At 38.5% G+C, this 26,446-nt stretch overlaps 3 protein-coding genes across 4 annotated transcripts; all 3 read right to left on the bottom strand.

Annotated features, from left to right (window-relative positions):
- Positions 1–7,359: 7,359 nt before the first annotated feature.
- LOC116194141 lies at positions 7,360–8,457 on the bottom strand. Its single transcript, XM_031522874.1, has one exon. The coding sequence runs from the start codon at positions 8,033–8,035 to the stop codon at positions 7,634–7,636; it is 402 nt and encodes a 133-aa protein (XP_031378734.1). The 5' UTR covers positions 8,036–8,457; the 3' UTR covers positions 7,360–7,633.
- Positions 8,458–16,122: 7,665 nt separating this feature from the next.
- On the bottom strand, positions 16,123–18,808 carry LOC116195535. Its single transcript, XM_031524786.1, has 5 exons — positions 18,712–18,808; positions 18,354–18,527; positions 17,268–18,156; positions 16,612–16,784; positions 16,123–16,485 (listed from the first exon to the last, which is right to left on the bottom strand). The coding sequence occupies exons 2-5, from the start codon at positions 18,497–18,499 to the stop codon at positions 16,377–16,379; spliced, it is 1,317 nt and encodes a 438-aa protein (XP_031380646.1). The 5' UTR covers positions 18,500–18,527; positions 18,712–18,808; the 3' UTR covers positions 16,123–16,376.
- Positions 18,809–19,139: 331 nt separating this feature from the next.
- LOC116195534 lies at positions 19,140–25,883 on the bottom strand. 2 transcript variants are annotated; one of them, XM_031524785.1, is made up of 15 exons: positions 25,257–25,393; positions 24,780–24,845; positions 24,613–24,699; positions 24,400–24,503; positions 24,225–24,275; positions 23,668–23,839; positions 23,251–23,571; positions 22,608–22,811; positions 22,011–22,508; positions 21,672–21,881; positions 21,296–21,484; positions 20,954–21,126; positions 20,473–20,625; positions 20,252–20,333; positions 19,140–20,080 (listed from the first exon to the last, which is right to left on the bottom strand). In XM_031524785.1, the coding sequence occupies exons 3-15, from the start codon at positions 24,679–24,681 to the stop codon at positions 19,691–19,693; spliced, it is 2,616 nt and encodes an 871-aa protein (XP_031380645.1). In that variant the 5' UTR covers positions 24,682–24,699; positions 24,780–24,845; positions 25,257–25,393; the 3' UTR covers positions 19,140–19,690. The 2 variants fall into 2 exon arrangements, with proteins under 2 accessions (XP_031380645.1, XP_031380644.1); XM_031524784.1 differs by lacking the exon at positions 24,780–24,845 and having other exon boundaries at positions 25,257–25,883.
- Between the last annotated feature and the right edge of the window lie 563 nt (positions 25,884–26,446).

Here is a 26,446-nt window from a genome sequence, read left to right as displayed (position 1 = left end):
TACAGAAAATGAAAAGCTAAACCGAGAATATCCTCTCAAGTCTACTTCTCTACAGCTGCAGAGAATCCATGTAACCACAATGTACCAATTTTCATAAATCACAAAAATTTTGAACCCGTCTTTTACACGAATAATGTTGCAACTGATGTACGATAGTAGAAGACAACATGAACGAAAAAGCAAAAGTGACACACGGAATTGATTACCCAGTTCGTCAGTAATTCTGATTACGTCTGGGGGCGCCACCAAACCAGGTATATCCACTATTTTGAGTTAGGGTTACAAGAGATATAAACTGTTGTTTTAAAGAGAACAAACCCTAATTACATCCCCAATGGCCGATCCGGATTCACAGTACTTCAGGCTCCATAACTCAACAATTAATTCAGACCCAAATAAAGCACACTCAGGGAATAGAAGAGACCAAGAAATTGATGTTTTCTCACGATTTGATGCCAATTTGTACTTGAGTTGTGTCATAGTATATCCACCAACTCGATGTCGATGATGGTGAAAACTTCACGAAGTATACAGGAATTTACACCTGGGTTTTGGTGTCATCAATAGCCACGCCCTACTGTTTCGACTTTGCAAACCCTTATATCGAACTCAAGCAAGGTTCCTTAACTGGTTTCCCGTGTTTTCTTCTCATCGTCCTGCATTAGCATGTAAAACATACACAGTCAGCTCTTGACTCGACTTAGTAGTTCTCCCGCACCATAGAGCGTTTCGACTAGTATCATTGTCAATATGGAACTCTTTCCTCAAAAAATACTCATGAAAAATTAGACTCCGTAGAGAACGAGAATTCGAGTCAGAATCAAGAAGTCTTCAATGAGAATCCGATGAGTACTTGGACAAGCTAATATGCGAGATGCCCGAAGACGAGGTTTGCCCCGTGGTCTACTTTTGCCCATATATAAGATAATGGGCTCGGAAGCCCATGTGTTGGTGCCACGTTTTGGCCCATTGGGCTCCGTAAAGGTAGGCAAAACAAACGAAGCCCATTTCAGTTTACAACGCCTTCAGGCCCATCTGAAATTGTTGTTCAGCGACAGTGATGGTCATTGTCAATTTTAGCATTTCTTCTCACTGCTTTTCTTTTTTATTTTTATTTTTGATTTACGAAGGAAGCTTATTTGTTTATTACATTAAAAAAAACTTAGTAAAGGTTCATGAATAGTTCTGCTGCACAACAAGAATCAAACTTCAAATCTTGAAATTATTACCAGACGAGGTCAAACCCATTTCTCTTTAATTCTTTAAATATGGTAGGTGACAGCCATTGCATTGGCACCCCAAACCAACCTGGAACCGCAAGTCCATGGAATCAAGGCTTTTCATGAAGCTCATGTCGAACCTACAAACCGAAATCGTCACTTCTTTGATAACTCTTCCATTAGATACTTGTGATATTTATTGATGCCGTCAATTAAATCTCAATTTACAATGCGGAAGTCTGAAATATTGTCATAACTTAATATCTAACATGAAATATAGTTTATCACTTAATATCGAGCATGTTCAATTTACAGATATGTAATAACTATCTATTTTGGGCAAGAATCTACGAACAAATCAATTTTTTAATCTAGCCATGTGAGCCTATATACAGTAAATATAAATCAGCTCCAAAGTTGACTAATTAACTGATCGCGTAATTTAAATTTTATTATATATGTTTTTTAGATTTTTGTTATTAGTTAATCCACTCCTCGGGATCGGGACTCCCTTGACATGGGGCATACATGTTCCATGCACGTATAAAATAAGCATTTCTTTTTCCTCCTTTTGTTTTCAATTTTAATCTTTAAAGACAAGAAATAAATCAAGTATTTTTTACTTTTGGAGAGTAACAGATAAGAAATCATTACGTAAACTGTCATTTCAAATTTTTTAGTGCAGACAGTTAATTAATAAGATTAAATTAAAACAGGTATTATATATGATTGCTGTAAGTAAATCATTTTTCTTTTCATCGGAAACTTAAAACTGAGGGCCCTCGTAACTCATAAGTCATATGGCCACGGGTTGCTTTTGAGTAAATAGTATTCGTAGCATCGTGTTGTACTATATATTCTGTATGTAGACTCAAATCTAGGATGTTGACTAACAGATATGAATGTTTACTCTGTAATTTTCTCAAAATTTCAGCATGTTTGCATTGAAAACTTCGATTAACGATTCGCCAAAATAAATTACATTTATGAACTGGGAGGAGTATTATTTAATTACATGATTCTAAATAAATAAGTAATACATATGTGTGTGTGTGTGTGTGAGAGAGAGAGAGAGAGAGAGAAAGCCAGGAGCCTTGAAATTTACACCAAATAGATCACTTTCCTCAATGTTTAAGAAAACATCATTTCGTTTTCTTTTTCATAATATTTTTGAAAGCTTCATTAATTGATTTATAACATCTCTTACTTGATGGATAGGATCTATTGATACTTTCAAAGTTAGAAGCAAAGGGAGGAGGAATTGCTCGATTTAGTTTTTCTGAATGACACAATTCCAATATCTATAGATCAGAAATTATCCAAATCCTTTCGGATAGACTCCTACTCTATTTAGTACTCCATCAAAGTTAAAATATTTTTATAAGTTCATCGAATAAGTTCTATTTTCTCAAAATATTTCCCCCCATTTTTTTCACTATTTTTGGTGTATACGTAAAAAAATAACAAAAAAAGGTTTTGATAAACTTGTAAAAAATCAAAACAAAGAAGAGAACAGTAATCTTTAAGTGTAAAATTCCCACTGAGCTTATAAGTGATTGGGCCCATCTTCAACCCAAAAGCTTGAACTGATAGGTTATGGTACACAATCTCTTCTAAAATTGTGGAATTCCTTTTATATTTTTGATGTGGGACTTAAGTCTCAACATTAAAAATAGTAATCTTTAATGAACGAGATCAAAAACCATTATTATGTTGACACAAGGAAGGAACTGCAAAATTCCCTTCTTGTGTCGAAGACTATGAAGATAAAGAATCCTTTGCTTTTTATTCTCCACTTACTTATCTTATGGTTAGTATCCAGTGGAATTTTTTATGCGTTTGGTTTCAGAGTTAAAATAATTTTGATTTTGATTTTGATTTTTATCGTGAAAAAAGACAAATGAGATATGATTATAAATTTGACTTCGAAAACGTGTGTTTTTATTAGGGAGAATGACACTTGAAGTCCTATATGTTTGTCAATTTTTGACATCGAGTCCTAAATGTTTCAGTTTGGAAAAACAAGTCCTAAAAGGTTTAGAAAAGTGACACTTTTGGTCCTTTCTGTTACTCCCGTTAACGGAATTCCAGCAAAGCAAACGGAATGCCACGTGGCGCTTCCTGAGTGGTCAAGAGTTGGTTCGGGTAGTTGGGGGTAGAATCGGGTCGGGTTCGGGTCCGAATGTCTCCTTCTTCACCCGACTCCTTCCCCATGCGCCGCCCCTGCACTCGAAACCCTAGCGCCGCCCCTGTGCTGGAAAGACTCCTCTATTGGCGATGGTCATAGAGCCCAAGAGCTTGCTCAGCTCTTCATCGTTCCTCACCGCAATCTTAGGGTTTTCTCAAAACTATGAACAAACAATCGATCTGCAATCTTAGGGTTTTCTGGAAACCATGAACAAAAAATTGCTCCCAACTCTAGTAGGAAGGAAAGTTTCTTGACAAAATTATGGAAGACGTTCAGAAATTGGAGAAGCTACCAACTCAATCTCTGTTCCTGACATTTCCGAGCAATTCTTCAGTGATGATTTCAAGGCTATTTTCAAAGCTCTCAGGGAGAAGGTCGGAAGGCAGCAGGAGGCTATAAGGCAAATAAGCCAAATGGTCGCTCACTTCAGGGAAGACTTCAGAGGACATAATTGCAGGGGACCTCAGCAAAAAACCTGTGTGTTGTATTCCTGGAGAATGTGGACAGGGCTGATGAGCAGGTCCAGAGCAACCTCCTGCAAGTCCATAGAATGTTCCTCGCTTGCCCAAGAAGACAAAGGGTGGTGTGAGGAAAGGCTTGAAGAAGGATGGCCCTGATGCCATTGTTGCAGGGGCAGCGGTTGCAGGGGATGGAGTCGGGTGAAGAAGGAGACACCCGGCCCGAACCCGACCCGATTCTGCCCCCGACATCCGGACCTGAATCCACTCGTGACCACTCATGAAGCGCCACGTGGCATTCCGTTTGCCTTGCTGAATTCCGTTAACGGGAGTAACAGAAAAGACCAAAAGTGTCACTTTTTCAAACCTTTTAGGACTTGTTTTTCCAAACTTAAACATTTAGGACTCGATGTCAAAAATTAACAAACATATAGGACCTCAAGTGTCATTTTCCCGTTTTTATTATGTAGTGTGTTGAGTTAAAGTTAAAGTTAAAATTTTTTACTTGGGAAATGTGTGTTTTTGTTGTGTAGTGTGTTGAGTTAAAGTTAAAGTTAAAATTAAATTTTTTTTATTGTAAATCCAAACAAGACTATATTTTTTAGTCTATTAGATAGCCTATTAGATTAGAAAAATATTGATTCATTCTATTTTCATTCTAGGACATTTAAACAATAATGCAATAATGACATACTGATGCTGCTCCAATTTAATTTGGCTCAAAAAACAGAAAAGGAATAAAGTCAAATAGTCTTCTTCACAATATACATACTATGACTAGGAATGCAGTACAAATAATCGCCGACTAGAATTCGATTCTTTTTTATGAACTCGATGATGATAAATTTGCCAATCTAGAAATTCATTTCGGATGACCAACCTTCTCAAACTGTTTCTTCTTAAGAACCAAAAATATTTGTGCCAAAATAATAAATGCTAAGAAGAACAAAAGGCCTTGGACACGGAATGGATCTTGAAGTACTATTTCTGCATCCCCTTGGCCAAATCCACCCACATTAGGGTTACTCGTTAATGGCCAATCAAGTTTGATAGATTCGCCCGCTGAAACAAAGAAGTTCGAGTCCTGGGGGATAATATCAACCACTTGACGTCCATTCGACGCATCTGTTATGAATATTATAAGTCAATATCATAAGTTATAGATCTGAATTATTAATACTGTTATCACTAAATTTAAATTAGTTCAACTATTTTCACAGGGATGATGAAATGCCACGCATCTTCGGAACTAGAATGATTTGAATTTAAATTTCCAATGTTATTCTAAAAAATATAGAGGGAATTCTTGCATCACTCCTGATCGTACTGACCCGTATCAGAGTCGGATGCGGTGTTGGACGCGGTCCACGCACGCATCACACGGCTGCCACAAGGGGTTACCATCACTCCGGGCCATGATTTAGGGGAACCGATTTAATTTCATGATGTGACCAGATTTATACATCTATTAATTTGAAATTATAACATATTGTAATTTTCTTTCCCCTATATTTTGTTAAATTATTATAATGCTTTTCACAATGTTCTTATTCACCCTTTAAAATGGAAAATTGTCGAATATTAGCAAGACAGGTAAATTTCTGTCGATACTATAATATTTGCGTATATTTTCTTCATCTTTTGGGCAACTTTTTTATGCATATATCTCTAATAATTAGTCAAATTCGAATATATTTTTCAGACGTCCGTATTAGATATGAGAAGCTCTTTTAATTTTTATTCATAATAATGAGTTCATTTTCGTGCATAAATCTCTTTATACATAAGGAATAGATGACAATAAGGCACAGACAAACAACTTATTACACTAGCTAGAAACCACAAAAACACAGCAAATTCATTAAATGTAATAAATTAGCACGAGAAATTGAAATTAAAGTTGGTTCAGTACGAAGTTTGAGGGTATATTTCTTCACACGATCGACTAAATTACCGGTCGAATTCGAGATGGAGGTTTGCAGGCCGGAGAGCCAAATTTAGTTGTGACATATAAAAGGTCAAAATAACGTGAAATGAGTCCTCTGACCAGGCTTCCAAGTAGGAACTTACCGATCGACGATGTACGTTCGTGAACGCCATACGTACAGATAGACATATTCAATTCACCCCTATATATATGTATATATATTTATTAGTATTAACTCTCTTGTGGGTTGGATAATCTTTACATATTAATAATAATGTACATGCAGATTGTGTGATCTGATCCCTAGGTGGTGTGTCTATTACGAAACAAATAAAAGGAAAAAACAAACATCGTCAAACAAAAAAAGTTGGCAGCAATGTGCTTTGCTTGTCTCCAAATTAAATTAAATTAAATTAAGTATGCCTGCCAATATGCTTTGCTGGCTTGTCACGATGACCAGTTCTGTGCGTTGTTGCTTGTAATTAGTTTTTCTTTCTTTCTCCATTGCCAGGTAGTTAAAATCTTCTCTTGCACCAAAATTACAACTAATCTCATCTACCATGGATTAATTCACAATAATTAATCACGCCTTCAATTCATTTTTGTAAAAAATTATCTCTATCACGGAGAAAATACATACTTGAAGAGTATTTCCCCTTTGTGAGTCAATCCGGCTCGACTGGATTAGTTAGAGCTCATTAGGTTTCCGGAAACCAGGATGCACACTGAAAAAAAATTATCTCCGTCCAGGAAAAGCGAATACACCACTTACAGCCAAAAAAAAGAAATCAAATCCTTCTTAATTCAAGATAAAAACTTTTTTTTTTATGTTCTCATATTTGTGTACAGTTTATGAGCGGACTACACAAATGTTGTAGATTGACCGATTGATCCTCTTAGGTCAAAAGTTCAGCGAACCCTTACTTAGAATGCTCCGAGTCGGTCGATTTATAAATCCATTTGATAATTATGTAAATATTGCGAAGAACGATCTATGTCGCAGAAGAAAAAACACTTATAAGATATATATGAAAACAATATGCCTTTCAAAGTTTAAATGTGATAGTATGGTAATAAGTGTTATTAAAAACAAAGAGTACTGTGATTTGACAATAATTCATCCCTTACGATCTTGCAGAGGTTAACCAACCGATCATCTCTCGATCCAAGTTTTAGCATTTATTGATGGACGTATCATTTGTCCCCCCTTAACAATCGATATAAGACTCGGGTATCCAATCTATCGAGCCTAAGAAGTAATAAATCGAGAATTAATGTTGTTCCATTAATTTCAGAAGATATCGAAAGGTCTCAAAAAGGGCCAAAAAAAAAAAAAAAAAGGGGGGGACCCTATGCTATATTCAGGAGAATATTCAAAGGGGCTATACATATTCAGATTTTGCATGTGACCGTTTTCTTTTGCATTTTTTTTTTTTGGCCTCTCCTCCCATGAAAGGGAACTATTTTGTTCTCTGATCTAAAACAAACATTATACTCAAGAAAGTTATCACCAATGAAAAAAATAAATCAAGTCGAATTGAGAAATAAATGTAATTTGATATGTAATTACTATAGATCCAAATTTCGTTGATTCGATATCATTCGAACTCGTCGAATACATGATGATGATGATGAACAATATATGATGTGATGTGATATCTATATATGAATTCTAACAGTGCATTTGCGTGTGACAATATATCAACGTGTTTCTGTGTACGTACACAATTAATTAATTCTCCCCGTCGAGAATTATCTCAAAAAAATTCTAGAAAAATAAATTTAAAAATAAAAAAGAGAAATTATAGAGAGAATATGAGAGAGAGAGAGAGAGAGAGTTTCATTTACAGGAACACGTCCTCTTCGCGGCCACGCGAAACACGCCGGCCCCGGCCGTCTTCGGCTCGCAGCTGAGGAAGAACGCCTCGATCTCCTCCTGGCTGACCTTCCGGAGCAGCTCTTCCGCCTCCGATGGCCGCGCTCTCTTCCGCGTGGCCGTGCGCCGCGGCTTCCGTGGAGCCGGCGGGCAGGTCAGCGCGGGGGCGATCCTGTGCTCGGACGAGGTCGGCGTACGGCATCCTTCGTCTCCGTCAGGCGGTGCTCGATCAGCGGAGCTGCAGCTGCTTGAATTGACCGCGGCGGCGGAGGAGGAGGAGGAGGACGGCGGAGGAGCTCTGATCCTCGGTAGGCTGGGGAGGGACGAGTCGTCACGGTCCTGATCGAGATCCGTGTTGGTGGACATCTTCGAGCTTCAGAAGCGGAGAGAGAAGATGGAGAGGAGAGGGGGATCGGGATCGGAGTTTGCTCGAGCGAGAGCTTGTGGCTATTTATGGCGGAGAAGGATTCGTTGATCGAAGAGACGTGCCTGAGAAGGTAGAGGGGGGGAGGAGAGAGAGAGGGAGTGGTAGTCCGGTGGGGTCTTTAATCTGCTTTGTCCTTCTGTGCCATGGACTTGCATTTTATATTTGAGCGAATCCGCCCGCCTGCAGGTCTTGAAGCAATCTCACCCCGATATATATCACGATCCCGTATTATCGTTCGGTTTTATCTCGGCACAACGGGACCAGTGCAGTCTTTTCTAGCTTCGGGTTATATCGGGATTGTTAAATGCGTTACGTGGATAGGACTTATCGGATGAGTACCGTGACCCGATCACCCAACCACCTTATAGGATCTTTTAGGTCTACATTTTAATTTAGAATGTCACATCCGTATGTGTCTTCTAATTGTGGATATTGTGACAGTCAGGTCATCCTTTCGCCCCGAGACGTGATTGTTAAGTGTATGACTGAGAACTCTGTGATAATGCTTTTACATTTGAATAAGATGTATCCGCGATGACAAATTTCGAAACATGAAACGATGGCCTAATAGTTAGTTTTATGCATTGGTGCATTGTGAATGGTAATATTAATTTTTCTAACCGAGCACTTTTGGCTGCCCTTAGCTTAGTGTTTTGTTGTCACTTACGAAGACAAAGCGAATAAGATTATTCTAACCCCAAAACAAAAGATCCTATGAGGTATTAAGAATATCTACTAGCTTCTCATATATATTTCCCAGACTTTTTTTTTTATTATGCCCCACCCCTCATCCAAAAGGTTAAGGTCAGGTTAATGAAGGAAGAGGTGAAACTCTTCCTATCGTAATTTTTTTTTCTGAAGAATTGAACTCAATACCTTATTTAAATGGAATAGGTGTTGAGCTACCTGAATCAATTCATATTGATCAATAGTGATTTTAATATTTCCATAACCTAATCTTTCATCGATTTCTCTAATTAGAAATATAGTCGAAAAACATATATTTCATTTATGCGGGCAAATATGAGTTTATTAAGCCTCTAAAATTCAATTTTAAAAGTCATCTTTGTATAATTGAATTTTAGATTACAACATTGTAAAATAAAGATTTATTTAATAATAAAAGAGTTCCAAATATTATCAAGCTGGTTCACCTAATATTACGTCTTGGTTTCTCATTAAATTTAATACTTAATAAATTTGCAGACCATAAAAGATAATAAAATCTCAGCCTTTATGAGGAAATACTTAAATAACTATTAATTAGTAAATTAAAGTTGACAGGGTCCAAGTGGTTAATTGGTAACTTTATTGAAATGACTTGTGAAGCATACAACTAAGATTTGGTGGGCAGCATTCAATGCTATATCCCACGCGCTCCTTCAGAAACGTCTCCTACACTCTCATCTTCTTTTTTTTCCCTTTATTTATTTTTTTCTTTTGGAGGTGAAATGGATTATCCTCAACTGGATAAATCCAAAATATTATCGCCCAAAAGAATGATAAAAAGAGAAAAAATCCTAATAGAGTATAAAAATTTGAACAAATTAAAATATCTAAGAACCTGAAGGGCCATTTCAATTAGAAGTGTACGTAAAAATCTAAAAAACCAAAAAATTAAACGCGAACCTAATCGAATCAAAAAACCTAATGACAATTTTGGGCGGGTTTTAGGGGTAGGAAAAACTGAACTAAAAAAATTGTGGACCACCTGGTGTAATCGGCAGTACCCGAACTCGCCCAATTTATATATATTACATATTTAAAATGTTTTTTTACTTAATTTTAATTTCAAAATTCTATTCTAATCTCTAATTTCCAAGCCCTAACCATTGTTCTTCCTCAGTTCCTCTCCAGACTCTTCCACTGTCTCCTCCTCCTCCGCTCTTTGGTCTCTTCAACCATCTTCGATTCTCTAGCCTCAATCCTTGGTCCATCTCGTTGTCAACTCTTAAGTTCGTTGCATTGACTTGTAGTGGATTTTGTTATTAATGTGATGTTTGGTCTTGTTAATTGCTTTGTAGTTATTTTGAAGTTTTGTATTGACTCTCTTTGGAAGCTGTAAGATTGATGGTTGTATTTATCATTTGGACTTAACAATGCTTAAGACATAGTCTCTTTTATTTTTTTGGTCCCAAAAACCACCCGAAAAATCGAAATTATGCATGGTCGGTCTTTCTTACCATCAAATGGTTTTGGTGTGATTTTTTTGTTTCAAAAAAACAGTTCGAAGTAAATGGAGACCGAAAAATTTCCCTAAAAACCACCCGTACCCATCCATTCACACCCCTTGTTTCAATTATGTAGTTATAAACAATTATGTATCTCATATAATTGTAAAAATAGTATAATTAAAACAGATGATGGCTATGTGACAAAATATATGAAACAACTAAGAATGTAAAGATAAATGTGTGCATCGATTGAAATAATACAAACAAATTAAACTATTGGTATATCCTCATTCAAAATAAGATGAAATGACTGAAAAAATTCTCATCATTGAGTAATCTTTCAATCATTTTTTAGTATACTTTAGATTTTTTCTAAAAAAAATATGAAAAATATTACTCGTATAATTTTGAGAGATATAATATTAAAAGTTATTTCCCTTTCTAACAGGTGGCTTCCTAAGGCTCTCATTAAATGGCCCATGAGACGAGGGGAAGAAACTATCTGGAGCGTGAGGTCAGTCGCATCAAAGCGCGTGGCGCCAATTCAATGAGAAAACGGCTGCTCACTTCGATCGCTCGAAAACACTTCGACTATGCTCCGGGTGTACACAAGCCCTTCTTTGGACGAATAGTCCAGTCTCTCTGGGCTCACATGCATCCGGTGTACATCTCAATGCCCTTTTTATGTTATCTCCTACCATAATATCTCTTCAGCATAGGATTCCTTTTGGGTGATGAATGAATCTATTGGATGGATCGGGTGGGGGATTGGATTTGTGAGTTTACCGAATACGCCTAACCCATCGTGGAAATTGAATCTTCCCACGTGAAGTGTCCGTTTCCTCTCTTCCAACATTGTTGCATTATTATTATTATTATTATTATTATTATTATTATTATGTATTTCTCCATTAAACAATTAAACACAAATAATAAAAAAAACTATAATTTTGTAATAATATGCCCAATTCTTTGATTATAGTCTAGGAAAAAATTAATGTAATCAATTAGTTATCGATCATGAGGCGACATGATTCAAATCTCACTCGAACCACCGGAGTTGATAAATGAAATTTCGTATTACACGTGGAATTCAAATCTCACTCGAACCACCGGAGTTGATAAATGAAATTTTGTATTGCACGTAGAATGGAGAGATACGTTGCATTCAGATATCAAACATGCATGCATATAAGCAAGAATTTCTTTAGTATTCATATGATCTTGTGAAATCTCTCTAGGTTTTGTCTCACAACAAAATATTTGGTTTGGCCGGCCATTTTTCTTTACCTCAAAATGATACCGCTGGTCTAATTACTTTTGGACTCGTCATTTATATCCGAATAATTAATTATATCGGTCTTTACGGGCTGAGTTAGAATCTACTATTTCTGACCTCACTCCCGATCATATTGTTAAATTTTACAATCATTTTAATTTATTACTCCTATTGAAAAAAAAAAAGAAGAAGAAGAGGAAGCTTCCTATAGAATTAACAAGAGAGACGGGGATGAAGGGGAGAGAGGGAGCATTGGAAAAGAACATTCGGAATGTTAACGTACGTATGTACCTCGTTAATCACCACTTTATTCCTCATGTCAAGTTCTACTTTTTTTTATCTAGGGTTTTACTGCATGCTAATTAAATAATAAGAATTTCTCTTTGTCTCTATGTGTGAGTTATTTATTTGTTTATTTTCCCTTTGTTTTTGTCATTGGATGCAGCAGCATAAGCACAAGCCTCCTTACTTACTTCCTTTTTTTATATTCTTTGTCTCTCCATTTAGCAGTTGCAGGGATCATTGCACACAGAGCATAGCAGAGAAAAAAACTTTTTAATTAGTAATAATGGCTTCTTCATTATATATATATATATATATATATATATATAACACATATCAGATCCAAAGGAGGAAGGATCCCCCTTTCTTAGCTAGGCTTCTTTACGCTTCCCTGCTCTTTTACTCTTTCTAACTAATGACCTTATTATATATACACACACATATACACAATTAAGTAAATTAGAAAAATTTATATATATAGTTTAATAATAATAATAATAATAATAATAAAAGGAGTAGGATCAAGGCGAGGGATATGAGAGAGACTAAAAAGAGGGGGATCGGTTCACGTTCTTTGGTTGACTCTTTCTGCTCTAAAAACATATTCAAATCCTATATAAGTTATTTTATGGTTTGGATTTGTTTTTTTGAATTATTATTTGTAATTTAATTAATAATAGTTAATTATTAATTATTCTTTGACAGAATGGCAGATTTTGGAGGGGGCAACGCTGCTGATTCTATTACGAGGAAGCATTAGCAGCTATACTACGTAACGTACCATTAACCGTTTGCTTTTTAATTAATTATTAATCCAACTTATCTCCTTTTTTGGTTTAACCCCCATTTCGGGATTTTCACCAGCGGAGAGAATATTTCCCATTTTGAATCTCTTTAATTAGGGGTTTTCTTTTTCTTCTTTTTTTTTTTACCTCCAAGGTAACGAACAAATGGATACAATACGTATAAAAAAATCATTATTAATGTTATTATTCAGAGTTTTTTTTTTTTTTGAAGCCCTTAACCATTGAAATTGTACACGCCCTTCATAAAACCGGTGTCGGCAACAACAAATGCAAGCATGGTAAACGTTGATGAAGAATTCACTGTCCCATAGCGAAAAGATTTGGAAATTGGAACCAATATGGATCTTTTCTTGTGAAAACGTAAAACATTGAAATATTATTTAACCGGAAATGTGAGCCCTTTACACAATTAATCCTATATTTCTACGTCGGCCTATAAAATTTTTGTAATCCAGCTCCAACATGCGACACGTACTGGGTTTGACAAATTGATGCACTGCCTCGTATCCGTTTATTCATCTGGCTGTGCCTTAACAAAAGATTGACCACAACCTTTTTACTCAACCAGAGAGGCATCGTTAGTGATCCCACCTGCCCCTTTTGCTACCTCGAACCCGAATCTGTCCTACATATTCTTGGAGATGGATGCATTGCTGTCTCCCTTTGGGATTCTTTGCTTCCCCTGGATGATAGAACCAAATTCTTCTCTACGCCCCTCGAAACCTAGTTGCGTTCAAACTGACAAAATGTAGCAACCTTCCCCGCGTAGTACTTCAGCAACCAGCTGAATTCCAAGCTACAAAGGAAACAAGTGCTGCAAAGACACCGATCCAGATCCAAATCCGATGAAACCCACCTCCAGAAGGCTTCTGTAAGCTAAACTCTGATGGGTCGAGCTTAGGAAATCCAGGAAAAGCAGGAGCAGGGGGAGTTATTAGGGACTCTAATGGTTCGTGGATTACGGGTTTCTCAATGAATGTGGGTACAACAACAAGTGTAGTAGCAGAACTTAATGGACTGAGAGAAACTTGTGGGTATTGATAAGCTGTCTTTTGACATCGATGCCTTACTGCTGCTACAATGGATATGGGTGACAAATCCCATAACAGATCATTGAAGTTGCTCATCGATGATTGCTGGATTCTACGCAGCCAATTTGACTAAATCAGGCTTGCCCCATGTTTATCGAGAGGCAAACACATGCGCTGATCTACTGGCCAATAAGGGCGGAGTCCAGTTCGAGTCATTGATAATCTATGACGTTGTTCCTTCCTTTTTAGGCCTAGGCTTGCTTAAGGATGCTATGGGGGTTATCGGAACCTCGTATTGTAATAGACTTCGATGTTCCTTAATATTTGAATGAGAACTCCTTTTATTACCAAAAAAAAAAACTATACATGTGTCTATGTAGTAAGACGGGTTCATATCAAGAGAAGGTATAGCGTAGTGGCGCTCCTCTCGCCTGTTGACTAAGAGGTCAGAAAGTTTGATATCCAGTGGGACTTCTATTTCAATATACTAGACCATAAGCCTCCCTTATAACAAAAAAAAAAAAGACGGGTTCATCTCATGCAGATGCCACGTGATATTCTCGAAAAAGATGTTGATGCCTTGCACTGTAGGGGCACTCTTAATTATGATCTCGCTCAACGATTAACTCTCCGACCCAAAATCTCATTTCATTTAACTGAAATTTTTTAGTGTGATTACAAATGAAATTTCAATTAAGAAAATGATCAAGCCCGAGTAAAACTTATGAAATTGTATCTTCCAAATCATAGTATAACCAAAAACACTTTAGCAACGAATTAGGTTATCTAATACTCCATTTCTTTGTTTAACCAAAGCACCAAGATAGGGCTCATAGACTCAATACTCATTTCTAATAATATGTCGCAAATAAAATGAGAGGAAAACCTAACCCTAGCTACTGCAACTGTCATTGGAAAATCCATGCTATGGAGAATCTAGGGTTGGAAACTAAAATCCATGCTATTAATTAAGTGAACAATAAGATATTTTCTCTAAATCTTCTTCTTCATCTATATATATATATAGCGAGGCCTATAATCGTTAGACCAGTCGACAATACCCTACATAGAGGACCATATATATATATTAATCATAGGGAATCAAACGTACACCTAGCTAGGTAAGCCTTAGATGAATTAAGAAGTAGTTGAAGGTTTGGCAACGCCATTCATTATACACATTTGGCGGAAATGGTAGTAAGATTTTTTTTTTGCCCCTATAATATGCCCTTTCACTGCTCATTTAATGTCAAAATCCTTAAAGAGAAATGGGTAAATTAAGGTTTTTGTGTGGAAATTAATGGCATTGAACTGAATCCGGTGGAACTGAAAGTAAAGGACTAATATTAATTAAGGTTGTATGATAACAAGGATCAATGAATGAACAGTAATGCTAGTAGTTGAATATGCCCCAAACCGGAAAGACGTCGTCGACCCGACTTCTAGATCTGCTGGGGGGGAGGCTGCTAGAAAGAATAACTCAATGAGTCGTGCCAGGGCTACCTACTAATATGGTTGTTCGGATTAATCGAGAAAAGAATCGGCGTAAACCTAATCTAGACGAAAAGGCAAAATGAAGGGCATGACGCTACGTATGGATTGAAATTAAGGACCGACCTACGGGTCGAATCAATTAATTCCGATGCAACAGCAAAAGCTTACTCTATTGAATTGCTTGGTAAGTGTTCCGGGCAACACTTTCCCCTCATGCGTGCACTGGAGTATTAATGAAAACCGACAAGTGGAATAGCACGCAACTATATATGGGACGTGCGCATGAGATCCATGGGGGGGCGAAGAGAAGCCCTACTTGATGGGCTTTTTCCATGTTTGGAAGTTAGCAAACTTTCAAATGGGCCAAGGTTGGTGGAAAATTTAGGCCCAGCCCACTTAGCGGGGCACCAGTCCTACATATATCATGGTCACATAATTCGTTTCGTGTGCAGGATAGGCTTTTAGGAGTGCATTATTTTGGTGGATGCAGGATTTCACCTCCAGAAGGCATGCCTCATCGCACTCAGTAACAAAACAAATTTTAGAAGGTTCCAGAATGTGGCATCAATTGATGGTAAGATAGAATTTTAGAGTTGAGTAGAGTTGAGTTTTGATTTTAATTGGATTGTAATGATTGTGTTGTTGAATTATGAGAAAAAGTGTGAAAAGGTAATGAATAGTTGAGAGAATTTAGTATTAAAAATTAAATTGAGTATAATATAATTATATGTTTTAACCCTCAGTAACAATCTGATCCAAAAGCGTAAAACGAACTAAACGTTTGATGAGTGATCTGGCCAAATTGAATCTTATAGGATTCGATGGATTCAATTTCAAAACCATGCAAACCTACCGCTCCAATTTTCCCGGCCCATTGTGCTGGACCGTGCTCTAGCACGTATTGGTCAGCATTTCTACTTAAGGTAATAGGCTCAGCTCGAAGAAGTACAAAATGGGAAGTAAAATTGAACAATTTCTTCCTCCCTCCGATACTGAAGTAATTTCATCGTTTGACGCAATTTCGGTAATGAAATTGATATATATTCTCACCTGCTAATATATGTTTCCCGGTGCTACCAACGTACCAAGAGCACAACACTGAAACAGACCGACTCATGGGAACCACTCAAGAACCAGGCAATGAGTAAATGCCCTCTAATCAGCTAAGCAAACAAACCAAGCAAACCCACAAGAAAATCACAGACACAAATCTGTCATTCCGACCAAAATTTCACAAAGGATGCGACGAAAGCCTTGAAAATTGCCAAGAGCGGATTGGTTTCCTTTCTCGATGTACTCCTCGACGAAACTTCCCAGGACTCGCTGCCAGAGAGGGGAAAAAAAAAATCATGTAATAAGAACCGGCAGCCACTTATGAAAGTGCACACTCATATGTGAACTTCCCGACCATGCCGAGATAATATGTGAAGGAAGAAACATTTAACTTACAGGTTAATTCTATCTAAAGTAGGAGTAGGACTCTTCTCTCTGGGCAAGCTCCCATTAGATGAGGCGTCAGGTTTGGTTTTGATTTCTGTCTCTTGGGATGGATTCACGGCCTCTTTTTTCTGAATAGCGCCATTCAAACTCTTAACAGGTACACCATTTGGTTGATTTATAGACTGTAAAGGGGGCAGAATCCAAGAAGAGAAAGGGGATAAAATAATAGTTGTCTTGAGCAACAATCTCGAGATTATCCGAAACATGAAAATAGCATCAACTGATTATTTTCATCAAGTTTCAAGCTATTGCCTCATTCATGTGAAATATGTTCACCATCATCTAATAGACAACAAACGAAAATCAGCATAAATTGCATAGCAACAAGCAAAAAACAAAGACCGTTTATAAGGAATAGCAAAAAATATGAAGCAATCTGAAACATGCAGCAAAGCATTCTTAAGTTTCACGTGAATTGTTAGTTAATAGATGCCTGCTAATTTTTTCAAGAGGTCTTTTCTGCCCATCAAATAACGGAGATGTTATGCAGCAAAGCATACGGAAGTTATTGACTGTGTCCTAACTAAATAGTTCTAATAATTAGTCTGAACAGTAACAGAAAAAACAGAGATGTTATGCAGCCAAATTTATGGAATAATTGTTACCTGCTCTGCAGCATCTTCCTTGATGTCTTTGGATCCCTTGGGAGTTGAAGCATCACAAGGTGATTCTTTGTCGATCAAACTTTTACCGTTTTCGGCATCATGTGTAATCCCTTCTTGTGTTATAGAGCTGCTATCTGAACTTTCCACCGAAGGGCCTGCAAGTTTTCCTACTACTTTTGAGTCCTCATTTTTGTTGCTCTCTACAGCTACCAATGACCTCGCGTGATTCAAATCCACTTTATCATCCTCAAGCACAGACTTTTCTGGAGAACTTACTCCACAAAGCCGAGAACTGTCACTGGCTGATCTTGAGTGTAAGTCTATGTCTTGTCTCTCATCCAAAGTTTCACGAGAGTTGGCTGTAATTTTACCGGTAGTTTCCCTTGTGATATTTGCACCCTCGGTGATCGACTTCGATGGAAAAGTCTCCACTTCCACATTTGTCAAATCAATCACTTTAGAGTTAGATATTACCGACTCATCCACGAGGACCCCAGCTTCAGCTGTTACTACAGGTTTATCGTTCTCCGAGTCTACTAGACTCCCATTGGTGATCTGCAGTTCTTTGTCAGCGCTAAATTTCTCATCAGATAATCCAACCCACTCGTCACTATCACCATCATTGAGAAAAGAAACAAGATCAGGCTGAGCTTCATTCGGAATCATGGAAAGAGGAACTTGAAGTTCAGCGGCTATCGAGCCCAAAGGGTACTCTTGTGAGAATTGATCATCTGACGTCTTCTGTTGAGGAGAAAATTTGGCGGGTCCGAGCACTCTATTCTCTTGAATAATCTCGCGGACGATTTCTCTTACAGTATAGAACGACCCACCAACTTCCTTGTGTGTGAGGTTCAGCGACGGGAAATTCCCATTGTTTTTATTCTGATACCTGGAGATATCAATTTTAACATATGAATGAGAAAACTACCTCTAACAGGCACCACATTAGGATCATCATTTCTCAGATAACAAACAGGTAGAAAGACCAGATTATAAAACCCGAGAGAATGCAACTGCTGATGACGCAAACACTCAATCTACTACGATTACAGTTTATAAGAGTAGGAGGGCTGGTGGGATATTTACTTATTGATGAAGGACTGAACCATGGCTTTCCGCTCTTCCTTGGACCGTCGGATGCGAGACTTCTTGCCGCCGGAGTCCGATGACGACTCATTGCACTTGGCCAGAGCAAATGTCTGCCCGACCCAACCACCCTTAAGGGTGTGCATAGCTCCGGAACCAGCACCGGCGACAAAACTGCATTGAAGGACACGAAACTATCAATCAATCTGGTTACTCATGTCAACGAAATTGAGAGACCCAGAAGGAATAGAGAGCTTACACACAGAGAGAGTGAGAGAGAGAGACAGAGGGAGGTAGGTAAGGAGGGTGAGTGGAGGAGGGGTTTAAGGAGACAAGTGAGAAGCTAAGAAAACCCTACGCAGTGGAAGCGCGCACTGCGCAGAGTGGCCGGTGAACTGTGACTCTGAGCGAGTGAGAGAGAGGGAAATGGCTGTGATGATGGTGTGAAAATGGCGGATGGCATTAAACCGGATAGACCGGCCCGGACGAACCAGTCCCCGGTCCAACCAATAAATATTTCGTGTCGGTAATACTACGTAGTTCCCTGTAGTTTCATGGTCGGATGGAATCGGACAGTCCGTACGAATTTTTAGGCGCAATCAAATGCATGCGTTTCGAATTTTAGGCTACTTCTAATTCTATCGGGCCGACATTTGTTTGCTTGTTCCGTGCCAAGTCTTAGCTAAGTACATTCCGTGCCGACGATGTATTAAGAATCTCAAAATAATCTGACTCCATCACCATCTCAAACTGATGACTTTAATCACCATCATCATTTGTATTCTCTTCAATGATTTTGTAGAACTTGAATAAGACTAGTCGAAAGTAACAAGTAGGTTCCGAACTCGGAAAAAAAAAATTAGAAGCTTCTATTTCTAATGGAAATTAAAATCCGAACTCTCATGAAAATCTCCTTCTCATATAGCAGATCGCATGTACAGAGGAAAAGAATTAGAGACTCTCCCTAACTATGAAACTTCTTAATCATAGTGTTAAAGAACAAAATCGAATCTAAACTCCAGCGCTCTCGAATTCTGGTTATATACTCCCGCCACCTCAATCAAACCTATCGAACTAAAACTTACGGAAAATGCAAAGAAATATCCATCTCAGAGGAAGCTGCTTCTCAATCTTACCTGCTTGCCTCCGTAAAGAATGAAGAGATCAATTTCAAAGTGGTAATGACAGGATCAATGCTGCCATATGGTTAGAAGGAATAACCCGACTCCCTCAAATCTTATGCATCTCCAAGCTATATCGCGAGTGTCTCGTTGGGGCACCCTTGGACAGATATGCCTTGACAAAGTTTCCAAGGCAAAACAAATAATTCTCTGCTCTCATCTCCCGAGTGATTTCTGCTTATACCCGAATTTCATCCTCTCGTACAGTTTCTCTCGGGTTTTCCTCTTCTTGTCCATCTTCAGCCTGTACCTCTCCTCCCTCTCCCTGTCATAGACCCCTTGCCAGTGGATTTCACCTGTTAACGGCCATAGCCATTGCTCCGAAGGGTAATCACCATCATCGGCAGCTTCTGCTAGGTCTTCGTCCATGCTCTTGAGAAGCGTGAAGTTGAAGTACTTTGACCACATGAACCCTCTCCTTAGCTCAATCGGATGCTGCTCCAACAGCAAACCCGTGTGCGGGTCCATGTAGACCATCTTCCTTGCACTATGATAGGCCCACACATTGATCAGAAGCTCCAGAACACGACAGTAACAGTGCCTTTTCTGTTCATTATTCAGCAGAAGGAAAATTAACATCTTCAGTAAGTGCTATATAACGTGATTTCCTTTGTCCCTTTTTCCCCCCCAAAAGTACAACAATGGAATATCGGGAAACTTCTTCCAAGTTTCCCAGGGGAAAAAAAAAAGGATCTTAAGTTAAGTTCCACTTGTTACCTCAAGTTCCGTGGAACCCATCAAACAGAAGTTGCTTGAGCTAGAATTTACATGCAAGGAGGCCAGAGAGTCAGCAAACATCCTGCAAGATTTAAAGACAGACCGATTCTCATAGTGCAATTTAATAGAAAGAATGTTTTCTACAGTGAGTTGGGAAGTCGATCCTTCAACAAAAGAAAAAAGGACAGCTAGTTGGATTAGAAATTTAAAAGAAAGTTTACCGAGTGAACATCATAAACTCAAGAAATGAAGGGGTCGGCATGACCCAGCTATGAAGAGTGGACCAGTAACCACCATCTTCAGGCATTGGAGGCAGAGCTTCCATTTGAGGTGGTAATGAGTACATCTTTTGGAACGCATGCTCAAAAGCATTTCTACACATGTTCAACAATAAAAAGACAGTTGTGATCTAATAGTAGTACTAATGTTATGCATAAAAGTCGAGGAAATTGTATGCTCAACACATTTCTAAAATCAAATTGCATTTGAAATCCTCCTTAAATTTTTCAGAAATAAGAACAAGTTTCTAAATTTTCATTGCAAGACGCATCTTTTAAATAGCAGCCCCAGACTTATCTGAATACCTGCTTTTTAGTAAGACAATTTTTTGCAACCAAATATTAAGCAAAAATTATGTACTTTTTTATCTATTTTAATGGGTTTCCTAGCATCATTGTTGCTTGTACTGATGAAGAAAACTACCTGCAGCCTCCACCATTCAACATATCACACATCGACCAAAATGTAAGGACATCTTCCATTCCTGCAACTCCACCATCCATGTCCAACCGTGCCCAAAAGTATATGACATCACCTTTAGGTTTCCCTTGTATCATCTCTTCCAAAACTTTCTCTGCTGCTGTAGACAAAGAAACCTGTGCCAGCAAATTAGGTAAATTTCAAAAACTTCGCTTGCATACAACGAAGAATGCTCCCCAAAAACAGTCTTTGTTCTCAACTTTGTTTGTTGGATACTACAATAATGACCTCAACATCTGCGAGACTTATCAAGAATTTGGACCATTTGCCTTGATAAAAAAATACCTTTCTACCAGAAGCACGCCAGGATTGAAATCCAATCCAAGGCCTCTTATGAATGTTATCAACCTTGTTTGCAATTGCAAACATTCCTCCCATCTCACAGAGAAGATCCCGGAAATAAGTATCATTAAGGAGAGAGAGCCGACCAACTGCATCCACATCATCCGATCTCAACCTTCTTGCTCTCTTTGACTGACACACAAATTGGGATATGAGTAGGTGGCTAGAGAACAACTAATTCATCCAGCAGGATGCTAATGCATAGAGACAAATCCAAAAGAGTCCACATTTAAAAAAGAAGATGAGGAATAATTATTATTTGAAGAAAGAGCTTCGAGTTAGAAAGATGGTCAATAACTGACATAAATAAGAAGCTTACAAGACTTAAGCCCCGGTATAAAGAACCATGATGCAAAAATGGCCAAGCTCCAGATCCTCCATATATCTCGTATATACACACTGGCTGTCCTGTTCTTTCTAATTCTCCTTCATCCCTTTCATTTGATTCGAAGTTAAGCTTCTCCGACTTGCGCGCGTTGCGATATATATCATTCCATTCACCAGGATCTTTCTCCATTCTTTCTTCAAGCTAAAACCACCAAAAAGGTAGAGTTATAAGCTTCTTCTTACAATATAGAGGAAGACTAAACTTGAATGTTGATAATAGAGGAAGAAAGAAATGCTCAAGGTCGAGCTGATCAATGCAAAGGGAACATACCTCTTCCATTTCTACCTTCTCAGACTCTTCAAACTGTTCTATCCCCTGCAAAACTTCCCAATCATCTTCACTGGGGAAATCTTGCAGAAGAATACCAGTGTCATTTTCAAAGGCGACTCTAGGATGTTCGCCCAACTCTTCCTCCAGATCATAAACAACACTAAATTTTGGTAAGCGAATATCCTCATGATCTAGTTTAGGCATGTCACTCGTTTCTTGATTTGCAATAAAATTCCACTCCCATGTCAACTGCTGAAGCTGAGAAACAGTACCAGGCAAAACAACATCTGATGGAAAATGAAGAATGTTCTCAAGAAGCTTTGCATATGTAGTTACACATTCTGATGCCCACATGTCTTTTGCAAGCAGTTTTCCAGATGAAGCAACAGCAAGAGACAGCTCAGAGAGTCTACCATCTGATATCAAAAGGGAAAATGCCTTCATCAAAGCATCAGGATTAAGCTTTGGAAAAATGATTCCATGCACACCATCAATAACCTGTAAATTTCACAGAAATAATAACTATATCAGGGATAAATGATGCAACGAACCCTAAAAGTTCAGGAGAAATGAAGGTCAAAATGTGAATAGACATACATATTTTGTTATGATAGGAATATCCGGTACAACAAGAGGAATCCCAAATGTCATAGCTCGTATAAGTAATGGTGGAAAACCCTGTTCATCCTGGGAAGAACCATAAAGAACAATGTCTGCCATAAACAAGGCACCATTTACATCAGCATTCATGCCAAAATGCCGAACTGAACCAGGGAGAAGTCCTAGACGTGACGCAACCTCCTGTAAAAGTAAGAAATAAAAAATAATGTATCAGAAGTGAGAGACTCACAGAGAGATAAAGTGCAATAACCAAACAGATACAGCAAATGGAAACGCTTTTACTGGCACCAACAAGAGCCAATACTCCAAATAAAATGGGAAACACAACGTATCTAAAGACGTAACAAGCAAAACTAAACATCCAAGTAGTTATCTCCTTAAAACTAAATGTTTAAATAAAAACTCAACAGTGAGAAGCCTACATATATTAACATGGTGCATAATCATATTATGCAATAAATATTATTAAACACTGCAATCTTGTTCGACAAAGATTGTGACTAATGTCTCTGTTTAATGGATATGTATAATAAATGGGGAAAAGCTCAAAATTCGACAAATCACAATGCTGGTTTCTTCTTGGAAGCATGAAAATATTGCTCAAATGAATAATTAATACCTGCAAAGCCTCATCACGTCCATCTGTGGAGTTACCACACAAGAAGACAAATTTGAAAGACCTTCCTGCATCATTTCTCCTAGCATGCTTGACAAGTAGAGGTCCGATGGTATGCATTGCGACTGCATAATCCCATGTCAGCTCATTGTAGAAGAAAGAACTCCCAATAACTAAAACCACCAAATCATCTTCATGGAGTCCATACTGCTCCCTCAACTGATACTTAACGTGGGTCTCGAGGTACTTCTCTGCAGACCACACATCTACTGGTGATCCAGGAATCACAAAGAAGTTTCCAGTGTCAAGCATACTATATAACATCTGACAGAGGAAGAGAAAATCATTATAAATGCCAAAGAATGGCCTCATAAACAGGAGAATTATGTAAAGAAAATTTAAAACAAAAGATAAGTGTACCGGCATAGTGAAGTCAGAAAACAGGACGATGTCTGCCCTACTAAATGCACCCTTCCATAAGGAAATAAGATGATTCCAACCCATTTCCTCATAAAATGGGAGCCGCTTTGCAAGAATGTCCTCTTGTACTATCCATATAAAGGGCAGTGAACAAAAAGGCTCCTGCATAAGGCTGCATAAATAAAATCACTAAACCTAGCAATTTAGAAATAAAAAAACCTCTAGGACAATAACTTGACATCCTTCAGCACATTAAAGACAACGCATCGCATTCTCCTAGAAGAAATAATATACGTAAAAAAAAAAAGATGATTTAACTGATATGGTACTAACCTTCTTAAATTGATAGAATCAAAATAAAAGGAAGAAGTGAAAAATCTACTTATACTTCAATAGAAAATACCAGAGAAAGCGCTGAACAATTGTCAGCATCTTGCTCGAAAAGGAATCTTGAAAAAAGAAAAACAACGAGCTAATTCCCATGTAAAATTGACCAGATAGAAAATATTGGAACAGAGTAATCTCAATATATGAGCTACATGCAATAAGAAATGCACCTTGAAATGGCCTCTTTTGCTTCAACAGAGTTGACCATTATGCCTTCATAACTGTGAAAAGTGAACAAGGTTTACATTAAGATGCTAATTTAACTAAAATTTAAGAAGAGACCTGTCACTTGATTAAACTGGATGGTCTCCTAAAGGTAATCAAACTATAAATAAAGTATCATACATTGACCAATCAATATGGCCAGATTGCTCAGGACCTAGGATCGAAATTTGACTGCCAACAGTCTCCCACACAGTACGTGTTTCACCATCTTCAACAGCATATATCTGCAGAATGACCATCATGAAAACGCATAACAACTATAAGGGAAAGCAAATGACAAAAACCAAAAAAAAAAAAATCAACTGTTGACAAGTCCTCACGAAAAACTTTTACCTTAAACATATAACCGAGTTTCTGTAGATTCTTCACTACAGTAAATAGCATTAATGACTGCGCGTCCATCTTGATGTTGCCTAATATCTGAAATTCATGAAAGAAACCCACGATCTTAAGCAAAATAGAAACAGAACTGTCCCAATGCAATGTACAGAATGACATACTGTTTTCGGTCAAACCATTTGCCTGCTTAGAATCAACCCCAGAGGAAAGGGAGGAAAGCAAACCAACTGCAATCAAAACCCAGAGAAACGTCGAGCTAGAAAGTGAAACCACGAGTTTCTGAAACAATGTTTCTCATCAACTAAGCACACTGAAGCAACATTCCCAACATGTCGTTCATGAATCCGTTTACCAGCTCCATGTCCAAAATATGAACACCCAAGTGGATACTAACAAGAACTGCACATTCCTTTTACCATTGACAACGACTGCTCGTGCTTAAAAGGACCATAAGAATGTCCATAGCATAGCAAATGCAGCTTATTGAGCAGCTAAGCAGAGGTATGCGTAAATCTAAATATCACCTAAGCTTCTTCAGCTTCAGCAAACAATTGAGAGAACTACCAACAGATCATGCAAGAAAATAAAGTAAACTGTTTCAGAGGCTAATCTCAGCAAGAGAAACACTACACACTCACAAGAGCAATCCTCGGCGGACGAACTCCGATCCTCCTCTCGAGCCGGGCTCGATCCAGGCCTCCGCCCTCCACCAGCTGCTGAAGCGGGGACACAAACCGCAGCGTGCTCCCGAACTTGAGCCCTTCCTTGAGCATCCTCGCGCGCTCGCTCCCCTGGCGGCCAAAGACGGACGTGATCGAGCTCTGAAGCACCATAGACGCCAGCGCGAACACGAACACGGCGAACAGTATCGCCGCGTAGAAGAGGGACTTGCCGCGGAATGGGAACAGCCAGAAGAGGCCCTTGCGGTTGAAGCGGCTCCGGGCGAACCGGCCGCGGGCGGAGCGGCCGTGGTAGTCCCGGAAGTGATCGGCATCGTGGTGGTGGCTGGGGTTGCGCTTGACCGGGAAGCGATCGCGGATCGAGCCGAATGTGGCGCTGCTGGGGCTGTCATCCATGTCCGGGGGAGAGTTCCGGCCCATGAAGAAGGGGCGGCCTCCTCTTCCCGGGAAAGCTCGGGAAGCTCAAAGGGTATGCAAATGGAGCTCCGGATCCAGACCTCAGAGCTTCAGCTCTCTCTGGGTAATGGTGAGTCGACGTGAGCGGAGTGAAGAGACAGAGAGAGAGAGCGAGAGAGTTAACTACTCATTGGTTAGATTTGATGTGATTCGTTGAATATTGTTTCTTCTTTTTTTTTTTTTAATTCCTGTTAGTCTGTTACTGATTGAGGTTTGTCCCCCCCTTGAAAATGATAATATCTTTGCGACTCCCCAACTTTTGGCACATCTACAATGTAATTCCCCTGAGTTATCGAAATTTTTTGCAGTCGTATCGCACTGAAAGTCCAAAAAACAAGGTCTTACGAATTTTATATAGATAAAATAAAAAGCTTTCAAGGAGACAAAAATGAGTAAGAGGAGTTCCTCTATAGACTGTCGTCGTTGTAGCAACGTCGTAGTTGTAACATTTCGTTTATTCTCCGTGAGCTGTTTGGGAGGATAAATCTATCAACATGGGCTTGTGAGGAAAATCTCGTTCTTAATATTGACCAAACTCAGTCCTTGCAAAAAGATGACAATATGAGACACAGTCGATCACCGCCCTTGATAAGATCACACATCGTGGATTGCAATTCCAGCTCGCATTCTCAGTGGCTAGAGAATTGACCAGCCACATGAGAAGGAAGGAGTTGAGCTCCATATCATGGAGG

Source organism: Punica granatum, chromosome 2 (assembly GCF_007655135.1).
Source record: "Punica granatum isolate Tunisia-2019 chromosome 2, ASM765513v2, whole genome shotgun sequence".
Taxonomy (NCBI): Eukaryota; Viridiplantae; Streptophyta; class Magnoliopsida; order Myrtales; family Lythraceae; genus Punica; species Punica granatum.
This window is presented reverse-complemented; position numbering and strand designations above follow the sequence as displayed.

Excerpts from the sequence above, each read along its gene's own strand:
- LOC116195534 (XM_031524784.1), bottom strand. The coding sequence starts at position 25,718 with ATGGGCCGGAACTCTCCCCCGGACATGGATGACAGCCCCAGCAGCGCC. Across the intron at positions 22,509-22,607 it reads TTCCTATCATAACAAAATAT|GTTATTGATGGTGTGCATGG; the intron begins GTATGTCTATTC and ends TGAAATTTACAG. Across the intron at positions 20,334-20,472 it reads GAGTTTATGATGTTCACTCG|GATGTTTGCTGACTCTCTGG; the intron begins GTAAACTTTCTT and ends TAAATCTTGCAG.
- LOC116194141 (XM_031522874.1), bottom strand. The coding sequence starts at position 8,035 with ATGTCCACCAACACGGATCTCGATCAGGACCGTGACGACTCGTCCCTC.
- LOC116195535 (XM_031524786.1), bottom strand. The coding sequence starts at position 18,499 with ATGCACACCCTTAAGGGTGGTTGGGTCGGGCAGACATTTGCTCTGGCC. Across the intron at positions 16,785-17,267 it reads AGGAAGATGCTGCAGAGCAG|TCTATAAATCAACCAAATGG; the intron begins GTAACAATTATT and ends CCCCCTTTACAG. Across the intron at positions 16,486-16,611 it reads ACTTTAGATAGAATTAACCT|CGAGTCCTGGGAAGTTTCGT; the intron begins GTAAGTTAAATG and ends CCTCTCTGGCAG.